General features: G+C 36.9%; 2 protein-coding genes across 3 annotated transcripts in view; both read left to right on the forward strand.

The window, feature by feature from the left end:
* The window catches only part of grm2a (glutamate receptor, metabotropic 2a), a 40,250-nt gene extending 32,888 nt beyond the window's left edge, over positions 1–7,362 (forward strand). Inside the window, exons 4-6 of the mRNA XM_026929918.3 lie at positions 82–1,145; positions 5,857–6,037; positions 6,646–7,362. Of these exons, the coding sequence (XP_026785719.2) occupies positions 82–1,145; positions 5,857–6,037; positions 6,646–6,713 (1,313 nt within the window). The 3' untranslated portion in view covers positions 6,714–7,362. The remainder of the gene's footprint in view (positions 1–81; positions 1,146–5,856; positions 6,038–6,645) is intronic.
* Positions 7,363–12,306: 4,944 nt separating this feature from the next.
* parp3 (poly (ADP-ribose) polymerase family, member 3) lies at positions 12,307–20,344 on the forward strand. Of its 2 annotated transcripts, none has more exons than XM_026928781.3 (11): positions 12,307–12,406; positions 14,471–14,664; positions 14,943–15,068; positions 15,689–15,868; positions 16,172–16,310; positions 16,726–16,949; positions 17,083–17,238; positions 17,422–17,499; positions 17,700–17,877; positions 18,041–18,184; positions 18,680–20,344. In XM_026928781.3, the coding sequence occupies exons 2-11, from the start codon at positions 14,485–14,487 to the stop codon at positions 18,847–18,849; spliced, it is 1,575 nt and encodes a 524-aa protein (XP_026784582.1). In that variant the 5' UTR covers positions 12,307–12,406; positions 14,471–14,484; the 3' UTR covers positions 18,850–20,344. The 2 variants fall into 2 exon arrangements, with proteins under 2 accessions (XP_026784582.1, XP_034156578.1); XM_034300687.2 differs by lacking the exon at positions 12,307–12,406 and adding an exon at positions 12,906–13,048.
* The last annotated feature ends 792 nt before the right edge of the window (positions 20,345–21,136 follow it).

Raw genomic sequence — 21,136 nt, forward strand, 5'->3', positions numbered from 1 at the left:
CTTTTTATATCCACTATAAGCCTTTCCATGTTGCTTTGACATTTGCCATATTGGCTTACCTTTTGTCTTTTGTCTCTACAGCTCCATTCCGTCCAGCTGACACAGAGAACATTGTTCGCTTTGATGCTTATGGAGACAGTCTGGGTCGGTACAACATCTTCCACTACCACATAGAGAATGGCACATATGTTTACCGTAAAGTTGGCTTTTGGGCCCAGAGTTTGAACCTAGATACAAATCTGATCCCTTGGGATAACCAAGTAATACCTACCTCGCAGTGTAGTGATCCCTGCAGGATGAATGAGATTAAGAGCATGCAGCCTGGTGATGTCTGCTGTTGGATCTGCATCCCCTGCCAGCCCTACCAGTATCTCATGGATGAATTCACTTGTGCAGAATGCAGCTTTGGCCAATGGCCAATGGCCAACCTGACTGGCTGTTATGACTTGCCTGAGGAGTACATCCACTGGGAGGATGCCTGGGCCATTGGACCAGTCACCATTGCCTGTTTGGGGATACTGTGCACACTCTTTGTGATTGGTCTCTTCTTAAAGAACAATGAGACACCTGTAGTTAAAGCTAGTGGACGAGAACTTTCCTATATTTTACTCCTGGGTGTGCTCCTCTGTTACTGCATAACTTTTATCTACATTGCCAAACCTTCAGTAGTAGTGTGTACATTACGTCGTCTTGGGCTCGGTACCTCCTTTGCAGTTTGCTACTCAGCACTTCTGACTAAGACCAACCGCATTGCCCGTATCTTCAATGGTGTCAAAGATGGTGCACAAAGGCCAAGGTTTATTAGTCCAGCTTCACAGGTAGCTATTTGTGCTGCCCTCATTTCCTGTCAGCTGTTAGTGGTGATGGTCTGGCTCTTGGTAGAGACACCAGGTGTAAGGAAAGAGGTCAGTCCTGAGAGAAGAGACATAGTCAGGTTGAAATGCAACAGCAAGGACTCCAGCATGCTAATTTCACTGACCTATAACTGTGTCCTCATTATCCTCTGCACCTTCTACGCCTTCAAGACCAGAAAGTGCCCAGAGAACTTCAATGAGGCAAAGTTTATTGGTTTCACTATGTATACCACCTGCATCATCTGGCTGGCTTTCCAGCCCATCTTCTATGTCACAGCCAGTGACTATAGGGTAAGCAGATTTAACACAGCTGATGCATTTTTTTCACTTTGGTGTTTTGGATTTACAGCAAAAAGAAATCAACGGAACTACAATCCTGATCTTAAACTAACCTTAAGGCAAACAAAGTTAACCTTAAGTCAAGAGTGTAATTAGAATCGATATATTGTCTACATTACCAATTATTTCATACAACCAGCAATCACACAGAAACAGATATTTTTAGTTTACATTTGAATGACATTCATATACACTACCAGTCAAACGTTTGGACACACCTGCTCCAAGAGGCATTTTCTTAATTTTTTACTTTTTTTTTTTTTCCCCTATGATTTTAGAATAATATTGAAGACATTCCCACTCTGGAATTATGCAGTGACCATGAAGTATTGAACAAATCTATTTTGAATTCTTAACAGCATTCCTGATTAAGCTTTGCACACTCTTGGCATCTTCTCAACCAGCTTCATGAAGGAGCTTCACCCAGGAGGCTTTTCTTAAAGTTCTCAAATAGGATGAGCACTTGTTGGCTGATTCTCTGAAGTTCATTCATTCCTCTTCAGTAACGACTTTATCCTGGTTTATCCTCTTTATCCTCTAGATTTAATGAATCTAGAGCATATGGCATGGGGAGGGAATACACCTTGGATTTGACTATTGGTCTATTGCAGAGCACCGTGCACACACACACACACACACATACACACACACACACACACACACACACATTCACACACTCATATTCATAAAAACGGGAAATTATAGTAGCCAGTTCACCTACTGGCATGTTTTTAAAAGTACTTGTTTTAAGTAAAACTACATATTAAATATACATTTTAATTCAGAAACTTTTTTTTTATTTTGGCCAGTAACGTTTTAATTTAATTTTATTTTATTTACTATTTACATTTGTCTTTTATTTGTCATAAACGTTTATCACAAAATCTTTAAGAAAATAAACAATGTAGGTAGCTCTTTAAATTAAGTTTCCTTAAGAAAGCAAGTAACACTTGTATTGATTGATTTTAAATAATAAACCAAATAGGCAAAATGATCAACAAGTGCGTTAGCCATGGCCCATATCTGTAACTACAATTCCCATGATCCTCAGCCTGCAGTCTTTCACAGTCTCAAATCCTCTTCTCAGTCTCCAGATTACTGACTGGGCTCACCTGTTCACAATCACTCACACTCCCATAAATACCCTGGAGAAACGGGCAGAAGTTTCATGCTGCATTGTATCTGTGATGATGTTGAGCCTGTGTTCTTGGCCTGTTCGCCTCTTTGTTTTGATGTTTGCCTGATTATGTCATTATCCCATCAGCCTTGTCTAGTCTAGAACATTATTTCCAGTTGTAAATCACCAAAATTCAGAACTAAGGCTGAATAGCAAGTTTTAATATTAAATTATCAATATAATATTTTTAGTTAATGTATGTGGATGTTATTTTTTGTCATGGTTTGAATTAATATTCAATATCAGTGCAGGTGATTTCTTTTAAACAAGCATCAATTAATACATGTGTTAAAATTACACTATTTATTTATCTTAATGCTGTTTTAAAGTTTATCATTTGTTAATGTCAATTACAGCACAGTGCTGTCCTCAGTCAGCAAATCTGACTGGTCAGAAGGTGTTGATTAATTTTCACTAACAACTGGGCTCTGCCAGTAATGCCTGCTCATGCGTCATCAGATGACACTACTGATATGTTACTTGTATGGCTTAATCTTCATTACATATAGATTCATTTATTAATGGACTATGAAGTGATATTATGAACTTGTTGCCTGTATCTTTCTGAAGCCTTCTGATTAAGACACAGGACAGCTTATGTGCTTCGTATGGCCTGAATTTTCACATTTTTAATTGAGTTTGCAAGCAGGAGCCATACCCTTTAACACGACGTGTGCCTTTTTATTGTTATTCTATTCCCCACACCTGCAATTCAGACAGTTTAAACTGTTTTTTTGTGTGTTTGTTTTTAATCTTTGAGCTTGGCTTTAAGGTAGCTGCACTGAAACAGTTTCTTAACTGGTTCAGTTAAATATTTTTGCATTGCATTAAGGCTTCTCCCACAGCAGCCAAAACAGCATTGTTAATCTCTTGAAGTATTGTTAATGAACCCTTTTGTTCAATTCTCTGGCAGGACATTTTTTAAAAAAAATAATTTTTCATTTCTTTCAGGAAAAAATAATGTTCAGTTACGGCAGCTGTGTTTTGAGAATTCCTTTCACAGTGACTCAAATCACATGGCAGACAAAGACAGAATGGCAGATCTCATTTCCAATTGAAATAATACACTAACCTTTTGCAAAGTATTCATTTTTTAAAATATATTCACGTATCTGATTCAGTGAGATTGCCTTGCTGCCAATTCTTTGAGAAGCTGTCTATATCGAGACAAATAATTGAAATAAAATTATTAAATAGAAACCTTCTGAACCTCCTTTCAGCAGGTGACAGATAATTTTATAGGGATTTTTGACCCATGATTATGTACTTTTGTGTATAGAGACTAAAAGGGAAGGGGGCATGATTTCAGGGGTAGACATCATGAGGATGTACAGGAATGAAAAATGCCTGGAACAGTACAATAACCTATCACAGGGGCTAAAATTCCTACTTTCAAAGGTTTTGCCTAATTAGAGGGATAGAAATTCAGACAGAAATAAGCAATAAGCAAACGCTGTATGGCTGGTTTCACATACACAGTGCATGTTCAGTGAGATTCTCTTCAATCTGTAGGTGTATTATGGCTCTAATGGGCTTTCACTTTAATCCACAGGGTCAGGTAGATTAAAACAAAAAGAGAAAAAGATGGGGACTTCTGGCCTCTAAGGGTAAATTATGCAGCAATGAGCATGAGGAGAGGGAGACAAAAAGAACAGGATGTCCCTGAGTATGTCTTTTCAAAAGAGTGAATGAGTGCTTGTGTGTGCTGTTGGTGCATTAGGTGCAGTTGTGTGGTGGATTGTTAAAATATGGCAAATCCCAACTGAGGCCCATGCTTAGTTAGCATGAGAAAAGAGATTTTTGGTGAGGAATGGGAGATTTGAGGACACTTCATGCTAATCTATCATTATGGAGAATTTTTATATTGTATAAAAAATGGATTGGTTGTTCAATGAGCCAGTAAAGCTAACTGAATTGAATTGAAGGTCCTCATAAAGGTGTAATAGGTAGGGCCAGATGTGAGAAGCAACCACTTCCCTGTAAATCACAAAGCAGTCAGATATTTGCAGAAAGAGAAAAAAGAATTTTTCCCTGTGCAGTTATTTGGGTTGCATTATTTAAAGCCTACTGATTTATTGTTATGCAATGCTTGTCTTCCTGAAACTCTCCTGAAGCTAATTTAGCAAACAGAAATCAAAGAAAGCTATGCTCTTTGTGAAGCTTATGTAGTGTGCAGGCAAGAAAAAAAATCTGTAAAAGATAGATTCAGTAGCACCTTATGGAATTAAGGTTGTAATAATAATAATAATAATAATAATAATAATAATAATAATTTATATTATAAATATATTAAAAAGACTGATAGGATTTATTCAGATTTGAGTGAGGAGTTAATATGGAAATTGCACACGTCATTACTCAGGTCTCAGACATAACTGCATGTTACTTTGAGAATTGCATGGAAGTTGCATATTTTGTCTGACTTAAGTACATATCTGACCTTGAATTTAATCAGTTTTTCTTGTGTGATATCAGCTAGATTGAAGAACAGTTTAAAGTCCAGTGTTTGTTGTAACCACATTACTGTATATCACAGTGAAATGCAAGGTTTTTTTTTTTTTTTTGCCTAGGACATCTTAATCAACATTGTTTCTCACACACAATTTTTTATGGATAAAATTATAAACTAAACCATAGCAGTTATTTTATTAATGGCATAATTTCATTAATTTGACAACTCAAAATATTAATCTAAAATCATGATGAAATGGCTTGCATCCTGTGCACAAATTACAATGTCAGAAATAATCTCTTGACCACATTAAACTATGCATTTTATATACATTTATATGTTGCCGAATAATGAGGATATAAACCATATTTTTAAATTAAGACAAATCTATTAGCAATGTACTCGACAAGCAATATACTAGATGTTTTTTTGAATGCTTGAACCCATTGAAACAGATTTTTTAAATTTCAGCTAGAATCCAGTGGTCATTATATCCAGTACTTCTGTAAGACTCCTATTAGATGTTTAGTTGAATGCTTACCATTTTCTCATTTATATCATTGTAATAGAGATTCTTTTTGTTTAGTTTTCAATTGTATCTTGCTTTTATATGTTACATAATATTAGTTTTGACAGCAAAGAAAAAACATTCAGTCTGCTTCTTTAGTCTGCATTTTCTATCCCTCATATTTTTCATACAGGCGTAAAGGCACATGCTTGTGTTAAAGGCAATGGTCTAAATGGTACTGAGAAACTCGACCTTGGACACCTCTACTCAGGAAAAATCCGACAACCTCAGAGATGACATATTGACAATAAACAGGAAGAATCCCAGTGTATTACCTCCTAAACATTGTTACTTCACACACACACACACACACACACACACACACAGACTATACACAACACATGAAAATGAACCTACTACTCTACTACTCTACTCAGATTAGAATGAAAAGGTAACAGGTCTCTCCATCACCTTCAGCTGCTGCAGTAATGTAAGTTTTGTTATGAAATTGTTTGTGTCCTCTCAGGTTCAGACCACCACAATGTGCATCTCAGTGAGTCTGAGTGGCTCAGTGGTGCTGGGTTGCCTTTTTGCTCCTAAGATCCACATAATCCTGTTCCAGCCACAGAAGAATGTCACCACCAGTCTCAGGGTGGCCACCACTCGCTTCAGCGTGACCACGGGCCCCGGCTCCAGCTTCTCTCAAGGTACGCCACCAGCACAGGGGCCCAGTTCTGCAACTTAAATACAGATCAGCTCAACACAATTAATATCAAATTATGAGATCTTAAAATCATGAGATTCTAGCGTAACTGACCATTTAATCAGGAAGGAATTTTTACACTTTTCTCAGACACAACCCAGTGATGTCATAATACCAGACTGAACACCTTTATTAGATAGAATGTTTATTAGATAGTGTGATGTTTTAATATCATAATGAATATTTTTATCAGTCAGAATCCAGTGATATCCAAATGAACACTTCTTTCAGGCACAACCGTGTGATGTCATAATATATCAGAATGAACACTTGTATCATACAGAACTCAGGGACACACGATATCAGAATAAATGTTTATCACTCAGAACCCTGTGATGTCATAATATCCAAATTAACAATTAACAATTTTTTTTTAGACAGAACCTAGTGATCTTGTAAAAACAAATAAAGAACTTTGATAGATGTCATATGTTATTCAATTATTCTGTGATGTCATAGAGCTCAGAAATGGTTTATAAACAGTACATGATACTACATAACTAATTCAAAATTTTTTTTTTTTTTTTTTTAACAACTGCTTTGTATCTTCAGCATCCAACATTGTGCCAACAGTGTGTAATGGAAGAGAAGTAGTGGACTCAACAACATCATCTCTCTAAAAGATGAGCTCTATCCATCTGCCAAATGTGGTATACAGATTAATTTTATCACTAGTCAGTAAAACGTGTTTGCTGATATTAAGGAGGCCCCTCACAGTAAGGAGTGGCACTTATTTCATTTTCAACGTGCTGTGAAAAAAATCCCCTCCCCTTGCTCACTTTCTCTTGTTCTTTCTTGCTCATATTCACTCTCTCTTGCTTCTTCTTCTTCTTCTTCTTCTTCTTCTTCTCTCTCTCTCTCTCTCTCTCTCCTCTCTTTCTCTTTGAAACTAGTTAGAAAATAATAATGGGATGCCAGCGGAAGCTCTGTATACCACTACTTTTTATAGAAAATATAATAAAGTATTATTTAAGACATGGAGTAAAATGATAGTGAATCTGTTCAATGTATCATATACAGGATGTTTTTAATTGTAGATTTTTGGTGATTCAGGTTTGTTGTTCCTTGTAATTAATGTAAATAAAACGTGTTTTTATGAATATTGGAAATCCAGGTTGATTTTCTTTGTACATAAATTAAAGTTGAGGTTGATGATTTTTGTCTTTTTTTTATTAATTGCTTAAGCTGTCACATTTCATCAGCTGGTCTCTCTGGTCTCTGTGGTATTCCAGGCAGTATAAATGGGAGGGGAAAAAAGCAAGCTATGTGATATCCAACATCCAACTAATCAGGACAAGTGAGCATCTCTATTTGCCTGCCTAACACTTCAGAAAGCTCCACCTCCTGTGTATATGTTGGTCCCATAACTTAAGATTATCATGGATCTTTATGATATTGAACCTTATAAAATTTTGCAGTTATGTAGCTTGCAATCCATGTTTAGATTATCCTAAACTAGTTAAGGTATATAATATGAATTATTTATGCATAGCGCTTCAAAAAGTGCCACAATAGCAAGAATTCATTAATTAATAAACATTAGTGTTTAGAAACCATTTAAAACACAATACTTAAGTCACTTACATGCTAATAGGAAATAGTACTATTATATATATATTATAATGTTATATAATATAAACACACACGCGCACACACACACACACACACACACACACACACACACACACACACAGTGCCATCTAGTGGAGCCAGCTCACTGGAACTAGGTGAGCCATTAGGGGATCCCTTGAATGTAGTGTGAATAACTTCGCTGAACAGAGTAAAGTACTGGCATGAGAAATGTTTTCAGTGTTCACAATGATTGTCATTTTTAGTTAAACACAAAATGCTGAACACAGACATTCTAACAGCAGCTCAACAGTCATTAACCTGGTAAAGAATGTCCCTTTGGACTTTCATCTTATCAAGTCAAGTCGAACTTTATTGTCATTCTGTTACATGTGTGGACATATAGTGGAACGAAATGTCATGCCTCGCAGGACCATGGTGCTACATACAAGTTAAACATAAATATGAACATAGAAGTATAAGAAAAACTATTAAGTTGACTATACATACTTTACAAAAACTTTACAAAAACTATACAAAAAAGGATTATAGCAATACTACTGTAAAACAGTGCTACTGTAAACCGGCATGGGCGGTAAGAATCACCTGGACACCTTCTTGTTAATATGTGCATGCATGCCAAGACCTTTCAATAATGCCATGACATGACACAGTCCGTGGAACCTTCCCACCAAATACTTACTGAGTCAGTGCTGGTTCTGAGTGATGGGGATCCCTAGCAGTTATAAGGTAACCAACAATGTCAATAAGTACAATTATTATCTAATAACAAAATAATAACATAAAAATGACATAAAAATGCCATATTCTTTTTATTTATATTTGGTTACAGGGAACAGTGAATTACTTCACAGGTAACTTGTACACTAATGCCTTAATGAAATTCTAATTCTCAGAAAGTGTGAAAAGTGTGTTAGAATTTGGTTTATGCTACATGATGCAAGATATTGGAATTGGAAATGCTACTACAAACTACTTGTGGAAGAACATTAGATAACACGAGTTGCACTGTGCTCTTCCTCTACTGTGCACTAATCTCACAAAGATTAGATATTCAAGGCTGTGTCCCAAACCACACAATGCACACTAAGCAGTGTTGCCTACAATTTAATGCAACCAATATTGTAGTGACATACTAATTGTGAGAGTAAAATGTATAAAATAACTTTATTGTGCACATCAATTTTACTGTCCCAGTCACTGAGTAACAGGTGAAAACCTCTCAACAAGAGCTTCTGCCAGTTAGCTGTCACTGTGACTGTCTGATCAAGTAGCAGTGCCTGTGCATCACTGACTTTTGAACTGTGCTCATTCTGCCGTATCATAACCTCCAGAAGGAACTAGTTACTTAAGCTTAGTAGCTACAATATAAGGTCTGGTTGAAGGAGAAATGGTTGTTCCACAATAATCTCCCAGCATGCTGCATGCACCAGTCCGCTACAAGTTGCTTTCCCTGAGGCTCCAGGGCTGATGCTGACACAGCTAGCCATTAAAATATAGTGTAGAGAATAAAACTATAAGACCTCATTGTTTCAGATGTTTTTTTTAAACCTCATACTGTGTTCTCCATGTACTTGGTTATCAAATCTGTGTATTTTGTTCTCCAGCCTGTCAAAAAAAACCTTTGGAGAAACTCACCAACACATCAGGTAAGTACGTACTGGCTATCAGTAGTCCGTTACCTCATCAACTTCATAACTGGGTAACAATACAAACTCTAGCAAGAAGATAAATCACTTCTTGCTAGAAGTATCCATCATCTTATATCTTACAAGCAAATTAGAGAACAAATAAAATGCCTTACCCATTCAGCAAGAAAAAACCTATAACTTCATCAGTCCTGAATTCTTTTTCCTCTTCTACAGTAATATAAAAACGCTTTCACTCTCTCACTCCTGTTTACTTTGTTTACACTCTCTCTCTCGTATGACAACAAATTTCCTGCCAATTCTGACCTCACACCCCTGACACAGTACTGACTGTGAATTACTATGACACATCTGTCAGGGTGGCTCACAGCAGCTCAGCAACATCATAAAACTATGAAACACCCTCTTCAGAATATTTACATAACAGGACCTGAGAGAGACAAAAAAAGAGCCCAAAATTATGTTCTTCATTATCTTCTTCTTATTTGATTTTTTTCAAGCCAAGTTTATTTATCATTTGCACAGTATGCCAGGACATATGTACATTGAAATGCTTGTTTCAAAGGTAGAGTAAGCTATTCATGTAAAAGAACATGATACGCACACACACACACACACACACACACACACTGGGCAAGAACATAGACAAGTAGGTACAATAAAAACAAGTACAATATATGCTGAGAAAGAGAGGAAAATACAGCACAGATTGTTGCACTAAAGCTGTGTAATGTGCAAAGTGTTCATGTGTAAAGTATCCAAGTTGCAGAGCGGGAGCAGGGGGAAAAACAATTGGGAAAAAAAACGAGTGAAGAGTGTGTCAGGTGACTTGGTGATATTTGGGATGCAGATGACCTGTCTACACGCTGTTTAAGAACATGATAGCCTGCAGCTAAAAACTTTAGTCCTTTAGTCAGCTTTTCAGCGACTAGATGCTTCGAACACATTTGCTGGATGGCAAGTCAAAGAATAAACTGTAAGCTGAGTGACTGAGGTCTGAGGTGATTTTGTGTGCTTTCCTCAGGCACTGTGACCAGTGGATGTCCTCTATGATTGGGAGGTTGTTGCCTGTGATGAGTTCTGCTGTTCTCACCACTCTCTGGAGAGCCTTGTGGTTGTGTGCAGAGCAACTGCCATACCATACAGTGATGCACCCAGTCAGGTTGCTCTCTATGGTACAGTTTTTGGCTTCAGTCCAAACTTCTTCAGCTTCCACAGGAATTAGAGCCTCTGGTGGGTGGACTTTATGATTGTGTCAGTATGGAGGGACCAGGTAAAGCTAAGGGAGGTCTTTTTTGAAATTATCAATGATATCTACCCATGTAATGAGTTCTTAAGACATAGATTTAATATGTGCACTTTTTGTGAAACCGAAATAGAAACACTTGAACATTTGTTTTATTCATGTAAATTTCTAAAAATCTTTGGGATGACTGCCATCTTTGGGTAAAGACAAAATATTTAATACCTGACTGTTGATACAAAAATATAAAATATGGTATTAATAATGCAAACTTTACAATTTAATTTATGGTAAATAACATTCTGAACTTAGCTAAACATTATATTACATAAATGTAGGTTCTTCAAAAACACTCCCAGATTTCTGTCTCTCAAACATGAGTTGATGTTTCACAAATCTCTATAGAATATCTGTAATAAAAATTTCCTACTTTTAGTTGCTTTATTGAAAGTTTACTTTGAATGTTAACCCCTTGTATGTGTTTTCTTTTCTTCTTTATTATGTCATTTCGTGCCTTTGCTGCTGCTCAGTTATTTTTGTTATTTAGTTATTTTTGCAATTATTGAAGTATTGTTACTATAAAGCCTGCATTTGTATTGCATTTAAAATAATAATAAAAAAGTTTGCATGTTCTCCCTGTGCTTCGGGGGTTTCCTCTGGGTACTCTGGTTTCCTCCCCAGTCCAAAGACATGAGATGTAGACTGATTGGCATTTCCAATCAGTGCGTGTGTGTGAGTGTGTGTGATTGTGCCCTGCAATGGATGCCCATCGAGGGTGTCCCCCGCCTTGTGCCCCAAGTCCTCTGGGATAGGCTCCAGGTTACACCCCCTGTGTAGGATAAGAGGTCCAGAGAATGGAAAGATAATAATACCTGACTGTGAAAGCTTGACATGTAATTTAGAAGGTTCAAAATCACATTTTAAAAGAACCTCGACACCCCCAAAAGCCTCTAAAAGTTTACTAAGTGGTTTGAACCAGATAGACTGTCCTTTTCTAAGAAATGCCTGTAACCATTTCACTTTAATGTTTCCATTCATGATGTTAAAATCAGTTACATTCAACCCTCAGTACCAGGTTTTACACTGTCACCCTTTCTAATATAATGTTTATTCTTCCAAAAGAAATTATGCTGAATTTGATTAATATTCTTTAACATTCCGGGTCAGAGATACTTAAGGAGCATGCCGGATAAACAGTATTTCTGTTTTATTTAAAAGAATTCTTCCAAAAATTGAAATATCCTTTTGTAGCCATCATTTTCACTATTTTTTTAACTACAGTCCAAATGAGCTTTTCCCCTTTTTCCCCTGAGATCCTTAGTGGTTGTTATTCCTAAGTATCTGACTTCATCTTTAACTGGTATATTAAACAACGTTATATCAGAATGATCATGAATTGCCATCAGCTAACATTTCCTCAAGTTTAAGCGCAATCCTGAAGCTTCAGCAAAATGTGTCTCTAGTGTTTAGCAACAGGAATCTGATCTGATCCTTTTTTTTTTTTTTTTTTTTTTTTTTTTGGAAACAAGATGGTATCATCTCCGAGTTGGCTTATTGATAACAGATCTCCAAGCACATTTAAGGGCTTACCTTCCTTATTATTATTATTATTTTGTGTGTGTGTGTGTAAATTGCTAATAAATCAACTCGCAAAATAAACAATTATGGACTAGCTGGGTTCTCTTGAATGGGTTTTCCTAGTTTTCCCAGGAATATGGGAATGCCCTGTGACGTAACCGCAGCATTGGGGCGTGGCTTTACGGGATGCGGAAGTAGCTTGTGCCAGAACAGATTATAAACAGCGATTTTGACATTAGTGCGCTCGGGTGAGGTGGGTTTTGAGATATTTTACTAAATTCATAAGCCTTGCATTACACAATGCGTCTTCCATTGCACAAATGTAGCATTATTGGTTGATTAACCTGTAGTATCTTTGCATGTTATTGCAACAACAGCAACAATGCTGCGCTTCTTAGCTGGAATTATTTTCGTGTTTGGTTCACTGGTTAGCCAGGCATTGGAAGTTGAAGTCAGTTGTTGTTGTTGTTGTTGTTGTTGTTGTACTGAACTCTGCGTTGAGCTTTAAGCTAGTAAACTACCTTCTGACAGGCGTACAAGTTACCTAGTTAGCAAAGTGAGTTCAGTTTCTTAGATTTTGCACTTTGGCTTTAAGAAGAAGTGGGGGCTGACTAGCATTTTGCGTCTCGTATTTTAACACGTGGAAGAGTCTGAACCCCGTGTTACCATCACAGCTTTTTAAGAGTTTAAACCATCCTTAAGAGTAAATGGATGTGAAATACCTGGAGATTATTTTTAATGTTTATAGTATTAAACAAAGTGTGTCCTTCAGATGGATTGTGAAGTTCTGCATGGTCTTAAAGAGTCCATCGCTCTCATGGGTTGATGAAAGAGCATTTGATGCTTACAGAAGTATCCTTTTACACTGGTGCCTCTATGACCATGAGGCAGCAAGGCAAGTCCAGACAGCTCCTCAGTACTGACTCATCTGACCCCTGCTGAGAAATGCCATAGCCTTTACTTTCACTTTACTTAAACTTTACAGTTTAGTTCCTTCTAAAAATTCTGTGAACTCAGCATAATATTGCCCAGATAACAACTGATCACTTGCTTCTGCCACGGCAGACGATGAACTGAATGTAAATCTGGATGCCAGAACACAGCTACACTTTACAGATCAGCTATTTCCAATCCAAAGTGTAGTGACACATGATTATTATGCACTCTGTTGGTTTTGGATCATATACACCTTCGTCATTTATTCATTCATCTTCGGTAACCTTTCTTCTGGTCAGGGTTGTGGTTAATCCCGAGCCTATCCCGGGACCACTGGGCATGAGGCGGGAATGCACCCTGGATGGGAAGCCCGTCCACTGCAGGGCACCATGTGTACACATTAACACACTCTTTCATACCTAGGGGCAATTTAGTGTAGCCAGTTGACCTACAGACATGTTTTTGGGAAATGGGAGGAAACCGGAGAACCTGCAGGGGACACAGGTGGAAACAGAGAACATGCACAAAAACTCCATAGAGACAGTAACCTGAGCTTACAATTGAATATGGGACCCTGGAGCTATGAGGTGGCAATACTAGTCACAGAGTCACCGCATTGTCTGAATGTTACTTTATAGGGACCACTTTTGAAAAATACTTGCCGTTGCCATACCTGCCCCTTTGTGTCAAATCTCAGCTACGTTTGGCATAGAATCATTTGCTATCTGCATGTACTTCATAGAGCCGGTCTTGGCTTTCATGTTTAATTTTTCCCACCTCCTCTGTTTATCTGGTGAGATTCATGGCACCCGTGTTTCTCAAAGTGGGGTCCATGAAGCATTGCCAGGTGGACTGCAAAGGAAAATAATAATAATAATAATAATAATAATAATAATAATAATTCTGACTCCAACAAATAACCCAAAAATTATTGTACACATTTATATAATGTGCCTTTTTTTTTTTTTTTAATAATTTGTAAAAATAACCCTGGGCACCCTGAATGGGGTCCCTGACTGTAAAACATTTGAGAACCCCTGGCTTACACATGATCTATAAACTGTACAGGATGCTAGCATATAATCCACAACAACTGTTGAGTAGGCACACAGGGCATTTTATACTGCTCATTTTAGATAAATGGCCTCCCCACTATATAGTTTACAGACTAAATGAGGTGAAAATGTATTAAATCTGGTGGAGAGTCCCTCAGCCACTCACTGTAAATTTGTTAATCAGGTAAATCTGACAAAATAGAAGAGAACAGAGGAAGAAAAACAACACGGATTGTCTCTTGCAACATTATTCATTGTATGAGCTTTCTGGGTAAGCTCACCAAACAGCTATGGAAATAAATTTATGACTGTCATGGTTGTTCTAGGATAAGAAGAAAACATGGCGCCAAAGAGAAAGGCAGCATCTGCCTCCAAAGCAGGTGGAAAGAAGGTAAAAGAGGAGCCTGAAACTCCAGTAAAAGACAAGTTCACCTCTGCTAAAGAAGCTCTGAAGGCCACAGGACCACAGGTTAAGGCCAACCGGAAACCAGACTGTTTATGTCGCCTATCAGATGCTGAGGTTAGAACAAATCGTGTCATGTTATGGGGTGAACTTCAGTTTATAGATGAGTTCTACTTGTATATGAGATATCAGCCACATGACTACTTAGCCTAACCCTAACCCTAACCCTAACCCTAACCCTTTTTTTTCTATAGTTTTTTTTGGCATAATGAGAATATAGACCTACCTAACTTTAATGGTATAATAGTAGTATTAGTAATAAAATTCTAATAACATAATAATACTTAAATTATTTCTCTAACATTTATAAAACGAAACATTTTTTGTTTCCACAGGTTCATGAAGATTATGATTGTATGCTGAACCAGACCAACATTGGAAATAACAACAACAAATTTTATGTAATCCAAGTCTTATTGTCAGGAGGACAGTATTATTGCTGGACAAGATGGGGCAGAGTAGTAAGTTGGATTATTACGGTTCTAAAAGATTTAGAAGAGGAAAAAAATGCTACAAATTATGGTGTTATTGAGATTTCGTGAGTCACTATTGAAAGCCTATAATAGTAATTCACACTATATATTTTTATTATGTAAGTATTGTGGGAATATTTGGAGACATATGTCATATGCCATATTAGATGCTACTGTATATCACCACATACTAAACAGTATGTAAATGCTTCAACTGTGTTTTTAGCATTCAGGTATTCTATTTAGTGCACAATATGTGGTTTGGAATGTGATCTTGAACAGTTCTTGAAAGTTTATTGACTTGAATTAAAATGTTTGCACTAACATTAACCCACAAATCCCCAAATCTTACAGCTTAAAGCCACCAGATGTCAATTCTGACCCATCACCCCTGAGACAGCACTGACTGTGAATTTCTCAGCAGCTCAAGAACACCATATCAGAGTATTTTTTCCTCACCTGAGTCAATAATCCTGCTTAAAAAAAAGAAAGAACTACTAAGCTTTAAATTTGAGTTTCTCTGACATTGTTATAAACAGATTTTAGATATGCTGACTCATTCTCAAATATATGCTTGCCTTTGCACCCCTTTTTTTTGTCATGGCCAGGGAGAAGCAGGACAGAACAATTTAGCTGGACCTTCAAATGTTGATGCTGCAATTAAGAACTTTGAAAAGAAATTCAAAGAGAAAACAAAGAACAACTGGAGCGATCGGGATAACTTTGTCTCTCATGCAGGAAAATACACTCTGATTGAGGTGGAAGGAGACCAGGATGCAGAAGTGATGGCAAGTCAAGGAATTTCACCCAATTCCAAAAGATACTGCTGTTCCCAAAATTCCAAAATTGTACATAAGTTCAGATGTTAGTACTAAAAGTAATAGACAACCACATTGCACAATGCTGGTGAGCACATCCATTATTAAAACATGGTGTCCAAGGTTTCATCTCAATGTTTACTCCAGTTTCTCTCTGTTTGATTATCCAGAAAGATTACTGGTACTGTATATAATGAATTACCTTAATACGTGTGAGCAGTGCTTGTGTTCCCCATATGCAGAATCATTTATTGTTGATTGTGAATGTTTCAGGTTGATGCTGTAGGTAGCAGACCAGTGACAGTAAAAAAGAACATTCTGCCTTGCACACTGGACGATGCAACTCAAAGACTCATGAAGTTCATCTTCAACAATGACATGTTCAAGGAGGCCATGGAGAGCATGAACCTGGGTGTGATTTCAGCTCAGCCTGTTTGTCTTTTAGGGCTTAAAAAGCTAGATTGTGTACTATACATTTGGGTTGCTTAGTATGCTAGATTGTATGTTGTTTTCAGATTTAGATTTAGTCTAGCTGACAACCTAGCCAGCAGTACTTGGTCATTTCATCATGGATTGTGGTAATTTCTCAGTTTGTGGAATGTGTTGGGGAAAGACAGTGGTGAACTAGTGATAAGATGTGTGGCATAATGTTTAATTTAATGAAGCAAGTCCTTCAGTAACACAGGAGGGTTGACTTCTTTAGTACTGTCTGTAATGAGGCAAGTTAACCCCCAAGCAACAATTTTCCCTCTAAGCATTGCACTTAACCTAAAGGAAGATATTTTAAACATTTGTATTGCACTGTCTAATTTTGTCCATTTGCACAGACATTAAGAAGATGCCACTGGGGAAACTGAGTAAGCAGCAGATTGCTAAAGGCTTTGAGGCCTTAGAAGAGATTGAGGAGGCAATAAAGAAGAAAAGTAATGAAAGCAAGTTAGCAGAGCTTACTTCTAAGTTCTTCACCATTATTCCACATAACTTTGGCCGCAATAGACCCCCTGTCATCAGAGATGATGTTATTCTTCAGGACAAGAAGGAGATGCTTCTGGTAAGATGTGGCATGTATATACACTCAGTGCCGTTTAGCTGCACTAGCATATAATTAGCAAACTGTCTGGTATGGAATATTTTCCTTATTATTATCATCAATGTTGAAAACTTTATATTTTTATTTCTGGTAGGTCTTGGCAGATATAGAGATAGCCCAAAGCCTTAAAGCTGAGTCGGAAAAAGCGAAGGAGGAGATGGTGGAGACTGTTCCTCATCCAATAGACCAGGACTACCACTCTCTAAAATGCAACCTCACACTCATGGATAAAAAATCTAAAGAATTTAAGGTATACTCGTTTGCTATGGTAATACAATAAATGCTTTAGGCAGAATCATAATACTTGCAGAACTTTTTTTTTTTTATTTCCAGTTCATTTTAAGGTTATAAAGTAAATTAATACATTGATTTGGCTTTGTTGAACCTTGCTGTATTTTCCCTATGTGTGCTTTTTTTTATTTGTTGATTTAAGATTATTGAGAAGTATTTAAATGCCACTGGCGAAAGACTCTCCATAGTAGATGTATGGGAAGTGGACAGAGATAAAGAGGTAATCTAAATTAAGTTTTATGCATGTACATACTCTACCTTTATGTTTATATGATGTGTGTGTAATAATGTCTTGACACACACCATACTCAAACTGTAGTAAAGCCCTCATTCCAATTCACTTTGCAGTGAAATCTGTAGCACTGTGTACGCATGTGTGTATATACTTATTGGTGCGTATGTGTGTTTTTGTCTATGTAGGCAGAGCGCTTCAGAGACCATGATGCTTTGGGGAACCGGAAGCTTCTGTGGCATGGTACTAACGTGGCTGTAGTGGCAGCCATTTTGAAAAGTGGCCTACGCATCATGCCACACTCTGGTGGTCGGGTGGGCAGGGGGATTTACTTTGCCTCAGAAAATTTGAAGTCTGCTGGTTATGGTGAGGTTCCATGCCTTCCTTGTGTAATAACATCATAGAAATATGGGTGACAGTTTTTTTTCATACTGGTCCTCCAGTTTAAAGATTGAACATTTTTGAATTTGCTGGCATGAACAATATGGTGCCATATGAATGTCTGTAATGTATATATCCATTTTCACAGTCCGAACATCAAAGAATATTGGCATCATGTTTCTGAATGAAGTTGCTCTGGGCACGGAATGCACCATCACGAGAGATGACCCAAGCTTAAGGAAGGCTCCTGACGGCTATGACAGTGTGGTAGCACGTGGGACACAAGAACCAGGTCGGTGTCCCTTCCACATAGAAGTTCCAATAAAATAAATAATCATTAAAAAAAATCTTTTGTTGTCACTAGTGAGGCGATTGAAGCTGTATATACAGTACTGGTCAGAAGTCTCAGGCACATGCAAAGAAATGCTGTTAAGCAAAGATGCCTTCAAAAATAATGAAATTTCTACATTTAAAAAATACTGCAAAGAGCAGTAAAGAGTAATAAAGTAAACAAAGTCAATATTTGGTGTGACAACCCTTTTCTTAAAAAATAGTAGTAGTCTCAGGTACAGTTTGTGCAGTTTTATAAGGAAATTAGCTGGTAAGTTTTACTTAAGTATCTTAGAGTAAAAAATACAAAAAATGGTCCAGAAAATAGAGTTCGTAAGACTTTAGCACAGTACTATACATGAACACAAACTTACATGAATAACCATGATAATTTTATTAAACAAAACAACTTTATTAACCATTACTGGCATTGTTTTTAATCATCTGTACTTCTCAGATCCCTCAAAAGACGTCGTCATTCACCTGGATGGGAAGAACGTGGTTGTGCCACAAGGGAAAGCCATGAAGCAACCTCAGTATGAAAACAGCAACTTCTACAACAGTGAGTATCTCATTTACAAGGAGAGTCAGTGCCGCATCCGCTACCTGCTGGAGCTCCGCTTCTAGCTTCTGCTGCAAGGGGACTGGCAAAACATACAGAAAACTGCTCCGTTAAAGACACAAGTCTTTAAACTAAAGTTGCTTTTGTGGTACATTCCTAGTTAACCAAAGCCTATCAAGAGTCTGATTTGCTGACATGTTCAGCATAACTTAATTTGACTAAATAATGCCCTCAATAAATAAAAATTTGTTGATGAGGTTTACTTGAAATTCATGGGGAGGATGTGTGGTGGTACTGGTAATTTTTTTTTTTAAATTTGCTGAAGCCTTTTCAAATTACAAACACATTTTTACATTTGACAGACATTTTACTTCTGATTGTTTTTCTGCTTTTTGAACAAAAGGCAAATTTGGAGTGCCTTCCTTTTATTATAGAATCTGCTTGAATGGTTGTTTAGCCATTACAGTTGAATAATGCACCTTCTAAAAATATCCCGTGTGGAACTGAAATTTTTGCAATATATAGAGAAGTTTAGTTAAATTGCGCTGAAATTTCCATTTATTTTGTTAGTCTGTTCTGTATTGGCTTTCTATCCTGACTTTCTTTTTAATTTCTTTGAAGTTTCAGGTTATATTTGTGCTTGTGTTCCTGTTTTTTTTCCTTCTTTTTTTTTTTGGTTAAGATGTTCTTTACCTTTGGTAAGATTTTATGGTAGTAATCTATCCATCAATGCCATCAATGCCAACTGAATCATGTGCAGCAAGAAAGGAAATCTTGAAAAAAATTGGTACTGTTCTATTGCTGTATGAAAGGAAATCTTGCAAGAAAGGAAATCTTGAAAAAAATTGGTACTGTTCTATTGCTGTATGAAAAGCAAAAAAAAAAAACATTTAAAGCATTACTTTGTACTAACTTCAAAGGAGCTACACAGTTGTTTATGAATTTACATTAGTGTTATTTACAAAATCTTTATAAATTGATGACTAAGATTAAATTAATGCTAAGAAAAACAACATAGTAACTGATCACATAGTTTGCTGACTTTTCAAAGTGGTGATCTGCCTGGGTCTCATTCAAAATCATACAAAAGGTACATACTCCTTTAAAATAAAATCAAAAACAGCACCCAGGATTCCACTTTCTTATTTCATGTGGCTTGTTTAAAATTTTATGAGGTTGTATTTGTCCATTATTCTTTCTGTGTAGTACTTTATAATACATTATGTATTAATTATAGAGATAAGTAACTACAATTCTATTCTTTCTGTGTAGTACTTTATAATACATTATGTATTAATTATAGAGATAAGTAACTACAATGTTTTGATTTGTGTGTACTCCAAATTGAAGTTTATTATGCATCTCTGCATATTGTACTATGAACATAACATGGATAATGTTATCTCCAATGCTTGCTTGAAGTGCAATATATTGCATTGTCCATCTGCACTTTGTTTTAATAATTGATTTTGAAGGAATGTCGAGCTCTCAAGAGTGCCTTGGGTAAACTTCTTTATGTGGTGGCTCAACAGGTGGAAAATAAACAATTGTGTGCTTAAATCTAGACTTTTGGCTTCATTGCTATACACTATCCAGTAGGTGTCACTGTTGAAAGTAGCCTAGAATTGATTACATATCGGCCCATATGCTTAGTCAAACCCCGAGACCATGTTTGCTTGCTTAGCCAGGTTGAGGTTTAAAAGGCTTATTGAACAAAATGGTCTTTTTATCACTTGGAACCTCTTTAGTAGTCCTCGAGGCCTCTAGTGTTTGGTCATCATATACTATCACAGGGAGTGTAGCAGTTTGTTTGCAAAATCTGATATCTACTATTCTTTACCTCCAGTCTGTGTTATGTAGTCCACTAACAGTAATAAATACAATTGCTGAGTTCCATAACGGGGTTTGTTAATTCAGCTACTTCACTTAGTGGTTCAACTGGGCCCACTATCCCTCAAGGTACATCAAGACACTTTCCTGTCCTGGCACCCAGGTGGTGGAATGAACTTACTCTGGCTGTCACTTCACCAAGCACTTGGAAAAGACCACCTATAATCTTCCTCTCCATGTGTCCCCAGTCAAGCTCCTTCAACTATCTAGACTACTTGCTTGCTTGGTAGTCCTCTAGTGTGCTTCATTGCAACCTGAGCTTTATTAGAGATACAGCAAACTTGCCGATTGTCTTGGTTTTCAGGTTTGGATGTTATGTTGCATTAGATTTTTACAAGGAATTGTAGTAGGGCTGTGTATAATATATTTGGATAGAATTTTTAGTTACAGCGCAAATATGGTTAACTTTAATTGAATAATTGATACATTTTTTAAAGTAAGTTTAAATGATCTTTCAATATT

This window comes from Pangasianodon hypophthalmus, chromosome 2 (genome assembly GCF_027358585.1).
Source record: "Pangasianodon hypophthalmus isolate fPanHyp1 chromosome 2, fPanHyp1.pri, whole genome shotgun sequence".
Lineage (NCBI taxonomy): Eukaryota > Metazoa > Chordata > Actinopteri > Siluriformes > Pangasiidae > Pangasianodon > Pangasianodon hypophthalmus.